At 33.2% G+C, this 15,861-nt stretch overlaps 1 protein-coding gene across 2 annotated transcripts in view; it reads left to right on the top strand.

Moving 5' to 3' along the window:
• LOC129234420 (TRPL translocation defect protein 14-like) overlaps positions 1–15,861 on the top strand; it is a 51,094-nt gene that overhangs the window by 16,289 nt on the left and 18,944 nt on the right. The window contains exons 2-4 of one of the 2 annotated variants that reach the window (XM_054868417.1): positions 5,070–5,137; positions 12,064–12,101; positions 13,804–13,841. In XM_054868417.1, coding sequence (XP_054724392.1) covers positions 5,070–5,137; positions 12,064–12,101; positions 13,804–13,841 — 144 coding nt within the window. Of the gene's footprint in view, positions 1–5,069; positions 5,138–12,063; positions 12,102–13,803; positions 13,842–15,861 lie in introns of those variants that run through there. The other variant, XM_054868418.1, reaches the window with a different exon arrangement.

The raw sequence follows: 15,861 nt of genomic DNA, 5'->3' as shown, positions 1-15,861 counted from the left end.
TCTTCAAGAACTTGCAATCACCCCCTGAAACCTGTCTAATGCTTTTCTATAACGATACGACAGCTAAAAATGCTTTTATATAATCTTTTCCAAGAAAAAAATCACAAGAAGTTCTTTTTTACAAAAATAAAGAAAATTCACAAAAATATTTTGCTTTTTCACAAAAATAAAGAAAATTCACAAAAATATTTTGCTTTTTCACAAAATGGGGACCCAAAAAATAAAACCTGGATCGACCCCTGAATAGATAAAGCATCAACAATGCTTAGTTGATCGTGATTCATAAGAACAAAACAGTCATCAATATAGCGAACATAGAATTGAAACTGTAGTTTCTGAAACAACTTGAGCTCAAAGTAATGCATGTAAATATCACTAAGGATGGGGCTAAGTGGGTTTCCCATTGCCAAACCATCCGACATTGTAGAAAATTTAGCATTAAAAACAAAGGAACATTGTTTTAGACAAGTTTGAGTAAGGAAAACTAAATCCTCAATTTCCTTAGAAGTAAAATGAAATTCAGACAGTCTACTCTGAAGGCATAACAATGAACCCTCGACCGGAACGTTCGTAAATAATGAGTTCACATCAAAAGAAGCCATAAAAGAATTATTTGGAACGCAATTCTGAATTTTTTTGACAAAATCGATAGAGTTTTTTTACAGTGAATACATTATGACTCATAAGAGGAGAAAACACAGAGACAAAATATTTTGCAAGTTTATAAGAAGCCGTACCAATATTGGAAACAATCGGCCTGAAAGGAATGCCAGCTTTATGTACCTTAGGTAAAGCATAAAATCTAGGCCAATTAGCAATAGAAGGAATAACAGAGCGTTTACCATTTAATGGAATAGACTGAACAGACTTGACAGCAGAAGAAATAGCCTTTAACTCATTTTCACTCGGATCTTTAGAAATCTCTAAGTATGGACCAGAAGAAATCAAATCATTAGTTTTGTCAACATAAAATGATTTGTCAAGAACAACAATTTGACCACCCTTGTCAGCTTTGGTAACAACAATATCTGAATTAGAAATTAAATTCTTTACAGTACGACTAACAGTATTAGTAAAGACGGGATTGGAAATTCTAGAATTAAAGTCCACATTAGAAGCAATAAGATGCCTAACGCAATCTTTTTGATTGGATGATAAGGCACTAAATTTAAAAGCTTTCTCAATAGGAGCAATAAGCTTAGAAAAAGAAGGTTTGCTGGCCAGAGCAAAGTTATCATTGCATTTCAGAGCATTAATTTGAGAACTGCTTAAAGGAACACTTGAAATATTAACGACAACATTTTTATTTACCACTGGTAAATTTTCCGAAGGAACAACTTTCGAATTTCTACGAAGTTTAGCTAATTTCTTTTTCAAAACAACTTGATGATTCTCCGAAGAACGAAGGGTTCTAGACCAAGAAGTTCTATCAACATAATCAAAATCAGAAATAGAATTTGAAATAGAGAGATGCAAATCATAGAGCTCACGTTCAATAAACGAGAGGCATTTCCTAGTTTCTTGGATCGAAGCTCTAAGTAGAGCCAATTTTGACCGAAAAATAACTTTATCAATTTTTACAGACCGTGGTAAGTTACATTTCAAAGAAATAAAATTCGGAATAACTTTCCTGCGCCTACATTCTTGAAGAAATTTTAAGTGGTTCAAAAAGCGAAACTTCTTAATACGAAGATTGCAAAACCTATTAATTTGAGACATTCCAAAAACAAAATATCAAAGCACATAAGAACAAATTATTATCAAAAATACAAATCAAATTAAAACAGTAAAAAGGCAAAATAAGAAAAATGAAGCAAAATTCAAAAACTACCAGATATAACAAATACAACCAAAAATTCAAGGCAAGAAGAAAGAAAAAAGAAAGTAGAATGCAAACGTACGGCCCGTTTAAGCCAACTAAATAACAAATAAATCCCTTTGTGCTGAAAATTCAAAAAATCAGTAATCCAACGTCAGAAAGCACAAATATTGCAAAATATTTGTGCAAAATATGGGAAACCCACTTAGCCCCATCCTTAGTGATATTTACATGCATTACTTTGAGCTCAAGTTGTTTCAGAAACTACAGTTTCAATTCTATGTTCGCTATGTTGATGACTGTTTTGTTCTTATGAATCACGATCAACTAAGCATTGTTGATGCTTTATCTATTTTAAATTCCATTGATCCTCATATTCAATTCTCTTGTGAAAAAGAACAGAATAATTGCCTTCCATTTCTGGATGTTCTCGTTTCTCGAACTGAGTCCGGTTTTGAAACTACAGTTTATCACAAACCTTTTGCTGTTTCATTACCCCACATAGATTATCGTCTCACCCTCCTAATCAAAAATATTCAGCTTTCAACACATTTGTTTATCGTGCAATGAATATTTGTTCTTCACCTGAGCTTCTTAATGCAGAACTCAACTATTTAAGAGCTGTGGCTGTTGATAGAGACTATCCGCCCACCTTAGTTGATTCTATTTCTAAAAAACTTTGCAAAAAATCTCAAAATATTGCTCTTAATAGAACTTTTAACACTAAGAATTTAGTTGTTCTGCCTTTCTTCCCTGGTATTAGTTTTCAGGTTGCTAAGATTCTGAAGCGATTCCAATTCCAAGTGGTATTTTCTCCTATTAATAAACTTTCTTTCTCTTCTCTTAAAGATCCTATTCATCCTCTTAATTGTTGTGGGATCTATAAAATCGTTTGCAATTGCGGACTCGGATACATCGGATAGACCCGCCGTTCTTTGAAATTTCGGTTAAAAGAACATCAAAACTATGTGAGGAAACAACAGCTGAATAAATCCAGTATTGCCCAACACTGTTGGGAATCAAATCATTCTTTTGATTTTAACTCTTATCAAATTATCCAAAAATGCCCCAATTCGTTGGATCTTGATTTTTGGGAATCTTTCCACATCCTGAGGAACCGTTCTAATTTAGTCAATGATCTTACTGTAATTCCCTATTTTTCTTCTGTGTGGACTCCTTTGTTAAAATTGGTTTGGTTTTTATATTATTTTTTATGTAAAGGTCGTACATTTCTTACTTTTATTTTTTTCATTTTTTGCTTTCTTATTTCGTTTTGTGATTAACTAATTCCAATATGTTTATCCTTCACTTAGTTCTTAAATGCATTTCTCCATTTGATACATTGCTTTCATACATAGTTTTTCCCGCGGGCAAATTTTTTGCTAATTTATTCAGAGTGGTTTCATTTTTGGACTTTTTGCATTGTTTATGGGTTTTCTTGGAAAATTTATTACTTAACGGTTTTTTTTCCAGATGGAATTATATAATAAATTTTGCCTCCAGGTGTCATTTTATCTTTTTTGTTTTGTTTAATTTCTAGTTTTTGATATTTATACTATCTCCTGTTCCACCGTGTTGCTTTTCTCGGATGACTTTTCATCCAGAAGCTCACATTTCTTTGCATTGAAAAAGGTGTTCCTTGTAACACCGAAACACGTGTCTGCAATATTTTGCAATATTTGTGCTTTCTGACGTTGGATTACTGATTTTTTGAATTTTCAGCACAAAGGTATTTATTCGTTAATATAATTTATGTTTTTATCGGCATTCCTTTAGCATCACTTTTATAATATTTGTTAGCTTCCATTAAGAATTTTAAATAAAAAATACAAATTTAAATCCCCCCCCCCCCCATTTTCGTACTACTGTATTTTCCTGCATATAATCCGGGGATTATCTGCCAAAAAAGGCAAAGTTTATGAGGTGCGGGTTATACGCAGCCGCGGATTATCTGTGAATTTTTTTCCCCTTAACACCAACGCTTGAACCTCAATATTTCCAGTAGGATTCAGCGATCCATCCAGACCAGAACCGTATGCCTACCGAATGCTGTTTATTTTACGAAGCATGCATGTTCTTCTTCGCTGCCTGCCTGTATGTCGGTTATTTTACGTTGCTTGAATGTTCCTCTTGGCAATTCGGATCATGTAAAATAAGCAAGATTACAGTGAAATAGGTAGCCATTTGCACAAGATTAGGCCGTTTGCTCCTGTCTTGACTCTTTGTTTTTCAAGTAATTAGCGAACGATAATCAAGATTTCAAGAAGAAATCATTATATTTCAGATTATAGTTCAGATTAATTTTGATTATGCCTTCAAAGTAATTACCTTTTCACGTTTTTAGCTTAGTTGCTCAAATGGTATGTTAAATTCAAACTTTATTTTTTTACATCGTATTATCCGCGGGTTATACAAAGCTTTTTTTTCTTCAGGCCGATTTTAGGACCTGCGGATTATAGGCCGCCCGCGGATAATACGCAGGAAAATACCGTAGAGAGCTGTTTTCGAAACTCCGTAAAACTGGTGGCCATTGGCCACTTGAAAATTTTCAGAATCTTGAAAGTCTATTTTCTATGCGTCATGATGGCATCTTCTATGATTTTTTTTGGCAGCAAAATTAACAACCTAGGTGCCATTTTTAACAAATCGCATGCAGTATAACCCAGATTTAACAATTGTCAAGGGACTGGAAAAATTTTACTGTTAAATCAAGGATTTAGTTAAATTGAAGAGCATAGACATTCAATGCAGTCAAATCCTGACCAGTGAAATACATCATTAAATTGAGGAAATCGTTAAATCTGGTATCGTTGAATCGAAGTTATACTTTATGTGCATCAAAATATAATTTTTTAAAAATTAAACTGCCGATATGCACAGCTGTATGTTACACCCTACCGATAGCATATTTGTAAAATCAAAGAAAAGGTGTTTTTAAACAAAATTTATTGTGTTTTAAAATTTCAGATAAAAGTTCATCCTTCAGGCCAATCACGGGTTTTAAACACTATGAGTTCGGAAAGAAAAGCTTCGAAGGGATCCAAGTCTTAAAAAGTTAAATTTGGCTTCTTGGGTGGGAAATCTAGCTGTCAAATCAAAATTTTTGGTCTACTCCTCTATAACACTGCTTGTGTATGTTTTCTTGGTTTTAGAATTGATTAGTTATTTTAGTTTCTGCTTATATCTAAACATATATTTGTTTGAAATTTAATATTTTTTTCATTTTGTTAACATAATCCTTTAATCTTAGGTCCTTGTAGTGGAAAAACTACAGGTCAAGCAAGATTATGTACCTTCTTTGAAAATCTTGGTTGGAAGGCAAGTTTTTATATATAACTGTATTTTTTGTCTCATGCAAGTGTAAACAGTTTTATATTTTCTTTTTTTGGCCACTAGAGGGCGTCTGTGATGCTGGGAGTGTTATTGCTGCTAATTTAATAAGTGTTTTCTTACTATAATTTTTCATTATTACTGTCTAGTTTTAAGTTTTTTTACTTTACTTTATCATGTAATTTAGTTTTATTGTGTTTTGGGGACTCATTTTTGCTGCTATTGTATTCTTGAAGTGTTTTTGAAATTTTTGGAGCTAAGCCTAACATGTGGTGATCTCCTGGTTTTTGATCTTGTGTGCTTTATTGGGTGTAGCAACTCTGTTTATTTACTGCTGTTTTTAGAATTTATTCTGTGTTTTTTTTTTTTTTTTTTTGCACTTTTATCTTTCTGTTTTGCCTTTTGGAACATATTCACTGAGTAGAAATGGGTGTTATATGCATTATGAAAGAGGTAAAGAGTGGGAAGGGGGGACAGGTGGATCTCTTGTGATTTATGTCATATGTTCTGCCTGTATAAGGGGGAAAATGAGTCTGTTTTTGAGGAGGATTATATTTGCACTAAATGTGCTGAACTCTCAGACTTAAGACTTAAGATGCTAGTTTTGGAAGCCCAGTTAGCATTAGGGTGTAGGCCAGTTGTAGAGGGTATAAATGTTCCAGAGATTCAGGGGGAAGTTTCAAATGAGGAGTTAGATTGGGAAACTAAGGGTGTAATTTTGGGGGACTCTATGGTAAGGGAGGTGGGTAACACAGTTGGGAGAGTAAAGCGTAAGGTGGCTAGGTGTTGTTTACCAGGGGCTCGGGTAAAAGACGTTAATATGGTTGCTGAAAAGAAGGGAGTTTTGAATAAGGAGGACACGGTTACTTAGTGGGTGGGAACAAATGATGTAGGCCACAGTAAAAATGAGGAGTTTTCTAGGGAATGGGAATCCCTGTTGGATAAAGCAACCAACTTTTCGACGAATGTCCAAGTGGTTGGTTTGCTTCCCAGGTATGGAGTGCATAGGAGCTGGCTAAATCAACGTGCGAGGTGTATGAACTTGCTACTGAAGTCAATTTGCGAAAAGCGCAGTATCAGGTTCATTGATGTATGGAGTCATTGTAAACGGAATTGGATTGCTAGGGATGGCCTGCATCTGAGCTCTACAGGGGTCAAAATGGTTAGTGGATTAGATTTAGGGGCTTCGAAGTCAAAAAACTAAGTTGGAATGGGGGGCATGATTCAAGCATCAGGTATCGAGAAAATGAAATTTTTTTGGTATTGCTAGAAATGGAAATAAAGTGACGAACAAGAGTAGTAATGTTAACAATTGTAATTTAGGTAATTTTAGGGTGTTAAATAAAAGCAACTTAGGCATGCTTAAAGTTTTCTATACCAATGCTCGCAGTATTAGGAACAAGATGGATGAACTGAAAAGCATAGTTATGGATGAGAAGTTGGATGTTATTGGAATTACAGAGACATGGGCTACCGAATCTGATGCAGAGTTATTACATATTGCTGGGTATAATTTGTTCAGACAGGATAGAGTAGGTAAAAGAGATGGTGGGGTTTTATTTTATGTTAGAGACAATTTTATTTGCAATGAATTGGTCATAAATGATAAGCTTACTGATATTGATATGGTTTGGCTGGAGTTGATGAGCAGTAAGGGCAAAAAGCTACGCTTTGGAAACATTTATAGGCCACCTAATTCAAACCAGGGACAAGATGAACAGATGTACCGTACCATATTATTAGTGACATGTCTAGTAAGGGATCCGTTATCATAATGGGGGATTTCAATTTTCCGGGTATTGATTGGAATAATTTTTATCCTGGTAATGGCAAAGAAGAGGAATTTTTAAAAGTAATTGGTAACTGTTTCTTAGATCAAGTTGTAACTCAGGGAACTCGAGAAGAGGCGATTTTGGATCTAGTTTTTTGTGACATAGGTTAGTTTTGTTCAAGGGTTGTGTGTAGGGGAGCATATTGGAGATAGTGATCATAACAGCATTAGGTTCCGGGTTAAATTTGAAGTGTGCAAAGATGATAATTTTAGGTTTGTGCCTAATTTCAGAAACACTAATTTTGTTGCACTTAGGCAGAGCTTGAAAGAGGTTTTTTCGTCAGGGTTGGAAAATAACGACGTAGATCAGCAGTGGACAGAATTTAAGGATAAACTTGCTAAAACCGTTAGGGACTATGTTCCATTTAGGAGAAAAGGTGTTAGTACCAAAATGTGGCCCATGTGGTTCTCCAGGGAGACTAAAGAAGCTCTTAATTATAAGCAAGCCACTTTTCGTAAGTTTAAAGAAACTGGTCAGAGTGCGAAGAGGCTCCAGTATGGTAAGGCAAGGCGAAATTTTAAGTATTTGGTACGGATTCAGAAAAGAGAATTGGAGCAAAGGCTGGCAGATGACATTGATGGGAACCCTAAGAGGTTTTTTGCTTACGCTAATTCTGGGAAAGCTCGAAACAGTCAAATTGAGCCTTTGGTTGACGAGTATAGAAATTTAATCCAAAACGATAGGGATATTGCAAATGTTCTAAATAACTTTTTTTCCAGTGTGTTTAACGATAACTGTAGCTCAACAGTTGACACTAACAAGACACAAGCTATTATACAGCTTGAAGATTTTGTATTTTCCAGGGAGGAGGTTTTATTTCATTTGAAAAAGATAAAAGCAACTAAAGCTCCGGGACCAGATAATATTTATCCAAAAATTTTAGTTGAATGTGCAGAGGAATTAGTGGATGTTATTTTGAATATTTTCAATGCTTCTTATAACTCGGGGACGGTGCCAGAGGACTGGAAGCTGGCTAACATAACGCCACTCTTCAAGAAGGGGTCTAAAGGTATTGCTGGGAATTATAGACCTGTAAGTTTGACTTCGGTGATTTGTAAGATTTTCGAAACTTTGATCAAAATTAAGATCATAAACTTCTCAGAGACTAATAGTCTGTTGACTAGTTTGCAGTATGGTTTCAGGAAAGGTAAATCCTGTACTACTAATTTCTTGCATTTCTACGACAAGGTTACCTCAGCTTTAGATAACAAAAAATGTGTGGATGTTGTTTATATTGATTTTCAAAAAGCTTTTGACAAGGTACCGCATGTTGCTCTTCTCAGCAAGTTAGCTGACATAGGAATAGGAGGAAAAACTTTACTTTGGGTTAGAAATTGGCTTACTGGTAGGAAGCAAAGAGTAGTTGTGAGAGGAAATCATTCTAATTGGAGTGAAGTTTTAAGTGGGGTTCCTCAGGGATCAGTGTTAGGGCCTCTTTTGTTTATTATATTTATGAATGACATCAATGAAAATATTTCTGGAAGCATGAATTGTTTTGCTGACGATGTAAAAGTTATGGCGATTGTCGAAAATGAAGAACAAGTAAAACAGCTGCAAGAGGATTTAGATCATATTACTAAGTGGGCAGATAAATGGGGTATGGCAGTTAATGTAGGGAAATGTCAAGTGCTACACTTAGGTCATGGAAATAAACGTATGAGATATTGTTTACAGGGTTCAGTCATAAATCAGGCAGAAAATGTTATGGATCTGGGTATCTTTATTAATCAGGACTTCAAGTTTAGTCAACAGTGCAGTATTGCTAGTAACAAAGCCAACAAAATGCTTGGGTTTATCAATAGATCTATTTCAAACAAATCTAAGAAAGTTCTTCTGCCTTTATATAGGAGTTTAGTAAGACCTCATTTGGAGTATGCTGTTCAGTTTTGGTCGCCTTATCTGAAGAAAGATATTTTTGTATTGGAAAGGGTTCAAAGAAGGATAACTAAATTAGTAAGGGGACTCTCAGATTTAGATTATGATACCAGACTTAATAGGCTTAACATGTATAGCCTGGAGCAAAGGAGAGTCAGAGGGGACATGATTCAGTTATTTAAATTTATCAAAATGAAAGATGTAAATGGATTAAATTTTTGCGGGGAAAGCAGGACAAGGGGTCATTGTTTTAAGCTATTTAAATCTCAGGCTAACTTGGAAATCAGGAAAAACTACTACTTTAACAGGGTCGTGGGCACTTGGAATAGCTTACCGGAAGAGGCGGTAATGAGCAAGGGAGTGGATAGCTTTAAGAGGGCCATTGACCTTCATTGGGGACTAATTAATTGACTAGGACCAGCCTAGCTGGGCCCAGAGCCTGTTGCTGGTCGTCACATTTGTATTTGTATTTATTTGTATATTAATGAATTAATGATATATTACAATGTATTCCTGAATACCTTTTTTTTATTAGGAAGAATTACAATTGGTCACCTTTGATCTATCAGGTTGCTAATTACAATGCATTAATGTCATGCACAGAATTAGACTTTTGCCTGTAGGTTGGGGGAGGGGGTGTCTAAGCCCCAGAGACACGTCATTTTGGGAACCAGAGGGAACTAATCACCCCCCCCCCCTTCACTGACGGATAAACATTTGTTTGTGTATTTTCTTGCTTTCTTTTGAGTATGTATCATTCCTGTACCCACCATGAAAGCTTTTGAAATGGCAAGCCTGCTAAGTCCCCCGCCAAAAACAAGCACTAAGATTTATGTAGATTTTTTTACTGAAAAAAAGATATAGGGACTTATATAATACAGAATTTTTCTATGTGCAACTTATTGCTTTAAAGGAAGGCTATCCTTAGTGAAGCGGGTGGTAAGATGATCAATGCTCCATAGAAAATTTTCAAAACTCTGTTTTTAGTCAATCTTTGGTGGTGTTGGATATGAGGATTAGTGCGTGTAGAAGGGGAGGGACATTCGGGTCCGGTTAAGGGTGTGACAAAGGTTTCGCCTGGAAACTTTTGAAACCCGGGGTTTGTACGAGCCATGGAAATCCTGGAAAGTCATGGAAAAAAATAAACAAACTTCTCTCGGACCTAGAAAAGTCATGGAAAATTAATATTTTTCATTAAAAGTCATGGAGATTTATTTAAAGTCATGGAAAATTTTGTTGAGCAGTAAAAAAGTAACAGTAGCTAAAAGAGCATTTAAAACCTTGTGTGATTTAAAAGCATTGCTTGTAAAAGATATTAATAGTAGAAAATTGAATGATATTACAGGAATGAAAAGTTCTTGCCCGACGGAGCTGGTTCTTTATGAGTGACCTGCTTCTCTTGAGCATGCGAAAAATTTCGGGCCTCGCTAGTTATTTCAATAAACTGCACAGCTATGGAAATCAAAATAGAACATCGACCTATCTTGGGAAATGGCAGTATAATCAAAGATTAAACGAGATAGACCATTTTCCAGACTATACTCGATAAAACTACTAAATCCAGACATCAAGAAACACTATTTCAATACTATGATCAGCAATCTCCAGGGTTTACCTGAAGTGCATTTTGAAACCCAACTTGGTGTGCAGACCAACAAACTACATGATATCCCTGACTACCTTTATCAGCTGGCCCTTGAAACCATAAATCAAATACCAACCTCGGCAGTTCAAGCTTATACCGCCGGCAGTAGAAACGATCTAAATACAAATAAATACAAATACAAATACAAAAGTGACGACCAGCAACAGGCTCTGGGCCCAGCTAGACTGGTCCTAGTCAATTTACAATCAATTTACAATCCCCAGTGAAGATCAATTGCCCTCTTAAAACTATCTACTCCCTTGCTCATTACCACCTCTTCCGGTAAACTGTTCCAAGGTTCCACTACCCTGCTATAATAATAATTTTTCCTAATATCCATGTTAGCTTGAGATTTAAATAGCTTAAAACAATGACCACTTGTCCTGTTTTCAGTGCTAAACTTCAGCCCCGTAACATCTTTCATTTTCATAAATTTAAACAACTGAATCATGTCCCCTCGGTCTCTTCTTTGCTCAAGACTGTACATTTTTAACCTTCTAAGCCTGGAATCATAGTCTAAGTGAGAAAGTCCATTTATTAGCTTTGTAGCTCGCCTTTGAACCCATATACATTGTCTTTCTTAAGATAAGGAGACCAAAACTGAACAGCATACTCCAAATGAGGTCTTACCAAACTTCTATATAAGGGCAGAAGAACTTCTTTAGATTTGTTTGAAATAGATCTATTGATAAACCCAAGCATCTTATTGGCCTTGTTACTAGCAATGCTGCACTGTTGGCTAAACTTTAAATCCTGACTTATTAAGACCCCCAGATCAGTAACTTTGTCTGCCTGATTAATGACTGAACCTTGCAAATAATAACTTGTACACTTATTTCCATGCCCTAAATGTAGCACTTGACATTTCCCAACATTAACAGCCATACCCCATTTATCAGCCCACTCCGTAATGCTTCTGAAGTGGTGCTTTTGAAAATTGGAGAGTTTGACATTAAGTACTACTACTATTCTCTTCATGTAACAAGGGCATGAAAATTTTTATGAAATCATGAAAAAGTCTTGGAAAAGTCATAGAAATTTTTTATCCGAAGTGAGTGTGAACCCTGAAAGCCATTAATTTAGAAATATAAATTTTATATCTTGTTGTCTCTATAATTTATGTCTAAGAACGTAATATTTATCAATTTTTATAATCATATCATTATCATTTATTGATAAAATGATCATATCATTTATCATTTTTCATTTGGTTCCAAGGCACAAATTTGCCCGATATCCAAATCTAAGTACAGTGAAACCTGTGTAAGTTGACCACTTGCCGTGCACTATTTTAGCGATCAACTTAAACTGGTGGTCAACTTACAGAGGATGATTTATATGATAAGGGCTAATTCCGTGCCTGAAAAAAGTGGTCAACTTAGACAGATGGTCAACTTACAAGAGTGGTTAACTTCACATGTTTTACTGTATCAAATATGATCTGAAATTTTGAGTCATATTCACTACAGTTGCAACTCAAGATTGATATCAGGTTCAAATTATTCAAAATGCTTCAGGAACCTAATTTTACATAAGATTAAAGTCTTTTGTTCCTTTTCTAGGTATATCGAGTGCCTGAAGCTGCAACTGTTTTGCTAAAGTAAGTTATTTTTTTTGAACTTTATGTACATGTGGTGCACATGTCGGAATTAAAATTGTTACATTGCTAATAATTTCATAAATATAAAATAAAAAAGGAATTACTTTGTTATATTAATGATATATTAATGCATTTAAAAAATATAGTACATAACATTTTGGTTATTTTCAAAAATAAGTGAACAATATTACTATGATTAATATAATTTTCATATTGAAAATACGGTGGTTTAAAAAAATAAATATAGAAAATATCATATTTTTAAAATAAATATCGGATATATATCGTGATATATATCATGATATATATAGATTGATATATATTGATTGATATATATCGGCGAACTCTGTCTATCCCTACTTAATGTTAGACGTTTGTAAAAATTAGTTTAAAATAAGCATATTCATAATAAATGCAGTTTTTTAAAAGGATACAGAGATTTTAAGAATATAGGGGAGGGTGGGCCATAATGAGACAGAAAACACAATTTTTTTGTGTATAGATAAGTTCTAAAGCACAGAAACATATTTGATTATAATAAAGGTATCAAATTATAGTAAATTGCACCAAATTTAGTCCATTTAATGTTGGGAAAAAAAAAGTTATGTAGCTTTATAAATTCGATGAGACACCAGACAAAATTTGTCAATAAGACATTCTTGGGGAAGTGACACTAACCTCCTCCTCAAGAATCCTTGACTATCCTACTCCACGGTTAAGATGTTAACAGAATTGTATTAAGATAAGTTATTGTATGTTCTTATCTGCTTTAAAGTTCAGTAAAATAATTATTAAAATAAACGTGATGTGCTAGGGGGTTGTTAAAAAATGCATCGTTTAGGACATTTGAGGATTAATTTATCAAAAAGAAACACATGTTCATTTTCCAAAAATGTTTATGAGGTGAAAAAATATATGAATTATTCTAACAGCTAATAGTTAAATTAAATTTTTTGGGTATATAATTAAGCACAACAGCATAACAGATTGTGTCTCAGAATAAGAATTTCTTATAAAAATCAAGGAGATATTACTGTTTTAATTTTTGACCTGTCATTTGTTAAAAAAACAAGATAATGTTCCCTTTTTAATGAAAACCTGAATGTTGATGGCTCTGATTTCCTCAAAACCCTAATGTATCACTACTTCATATCCTCATATTGAAGTACTTGAATCTAAAATTATTGGTGGATTAAAATTAAGTGATTTTGGATAGGTGCTCTTTTGAAAAAAAGAAAAGTTTTTATCAACAGATTCTATCAGGATAGTTCTCAGAGCAACATAGAGTAAACATAAATAACAACTCAAGTTTTTATTATTTTTTTTACTCTTAGTCAAAAGTAAAAGTTTTATTTATTTTTGTTTAACCATTTTTACTTCATTTACTTATTTATTTTTTTCTATTGTCATAAATATGACAAATGATTGAATTTTTATCCAAAAAACTCGATTTTGTTTTACTTTTAATGAGATGTTTTATAATTTTTGAACAGCTCTCTGAAGAGAAAAAAAATCAAGTGAAAAATAAGTAAAAGCAAGCCAGTTACAGATCTATTGCTCGTATTCTGCTCAATTCTTCTAATTTGTGTCTTGTTTATGTATTAATGCTTCTGGAATCCTTAATCCTCATCTGCTTCGCTTTTTCACCTTCGGCAAAGTTATCTTTATCTGTTTTGAAACTAAAGCTTTTGCTTTTTTGCAGTGGGGGCGTTCGTTTTCCCGATTTGTCACCAGCTGATGGTATGCTTTGGTGTTTTTTTTCCCAACTGTTTAACTGTAAATCTAGCATTTTGTGTTAATTGTGCTGTGCATTTTTACAATTCGTTTTGTTTTGTTTTTTAAGGTTTTAAATGTATGCTCAAAACTTTTTTGGTGGCTCTTCTATTGCTTATCTGTTAAATTGCTTGTGCCTTTTTTTATTCAGTTTCTTTTTGTTCCTTCATTTTTACTTACACTGGTTTTCTCTTTGTTTAGTCAGAACAAAAAAATCTTCTAAAATGCACTTAACAACAGGTGAATTTATACATTAAATATTAAGAATACATATGCATGATTTTTTTTTTTTTTGCTGAAATATTAATGTATTGCAGAATTTGCTTCATTGTGTATTAATTTTGTTCACAATTGATGAACTACTCATTTAATAAATTTGTTATATTTTTACCTTTTATTTTACATTATGGTGATGGTCTAGTTAAAAAAAAAAGGTTGTTTAGCTTTTGTACACTGAATTTAATGCTCCTTTTAAAACAAATATCTAGTGAATATTGTTTATATCACATGTAACTAGCTTGTAAAATTTTGTACTGTTCTTTGACCTCCTACTGCTGCAATCTTTAGTTTTCTTCTTCCCTGTATTTTAATCCTCAATCCAATGTTTAAAATGGTTCTTTTGAAGCAAAATTTATATATTTTATTTAAACTGAATGCCTGAAAATTGGAATAATCCATTGAAAGTTTTGCATTTATAAAAAATAATATTTGTAAAGTATATTTTTACTGCTCTTAATGCCTTGAGCAATCATGTATCAATTTCTCCAAAATCTGATATGAATTTTCCATATGATTTGCATTTCTATTAATGGTCATAATCGAAACTTATTATCAAGTGATGAAATAAAGAGTGATTCTTAAAATTGAATCATCTGTAATTGAGTGAACCTCTCCAGTGATTTTATAATATTGTTATTTTAGAACGGGAGTGAACCTCTTGAATGGTTTCAAAGCTAAATTAACTTCTCCAGAACTTTCATGCAAATAAATCTCTTGATAATGTTCATCTCGAACATTCACCTGTTCAAATATTCAGAGTAAAGTTCAGTATCTGTTATGGATTTTGTATAGCTTGAAAAATTTGTGAAGAGATATCTGAAGATAGTTTTAACATTAACGTGTGTATGAAAATTTCTGAATTTTTTTAAATAACACTATTTTTTAAATTTCAATAAAGAGTATAACTGTTATATCTATTTTTTAAGTAAATACTATATTTAATTCTAAACAAGAACTTTAATATCACCAGAGGCTTGCAGCTAACTATGTGATAATACTCAAAATGCACTATTGCCATCCTGATTTCTATTCCTCCCCCCCTTAAATTAAGGTCACCCCTCAACATTGTCCTTATTTAAAAATGTATCTAATCTAATATGCTCAAAAACATCCCCATGCAAATTATGTTGTTGATGAGAAAGGAAGAATAAGCCACCTAATAACTGGCATTTCAATCTGTTATTTTATGATTTTTATTCTCTTCAACAAATTTTATTTTTCTGTGTCTATTTACCTTATTACTTATTGTTGAACTGAACATATTTAGGTCTTATTTTTCCTAATAGTAAAATTTGTCTTACCTAAATGATTTTTGTGAGAAGATTGACTTTTAATCCCTTGAGGACCAGCTCGCTGAAAACAGCGCAACCAGTGGACCCAGCATTCCAAAATGGAATGTCGCAACCAGCCCGAGAATTTTTAGCAGTTAAGCCTAACTTAACATAAAAGTTTGTATAAAATAAACATCTCACTATAATGACTTAAAATTTTAAAGTTTTGTAAAGAATGTAATACTAATTAACATTTATTAATATTAAGAATATGGTATGTTTAGAAGCGAGTGAAGTAAGCAAAACACTAAAATTTTAGCTATATACACTAAAAGAATAAGTTTATAAGAAAAAGTTACGAATCTCATATGTTTAGAATTTTTTTTAAATAGAAATTAAGCAATAATAAACTGTATCTAATATAACTTTAATTAAAA

This window comes from Uloborus diversus, chromosome 1 (assembly GCF_026930045.1).
Source record: "Uloborus diversus isolate 005 chromosome 1, Udiv.v.3.1, whole genome shotgun sequence".
NCBI lineage: Eukaryota > Metazoa > Arthropoda > Arachnida > Araneae > Uloboridae > Uloborus > Uloborus diversus.
The sequence above is the reverse complement of the archived record's forward strand: the minus strand, read 5'-3'. Positions and strand labels throughout refer to the sequence as shown.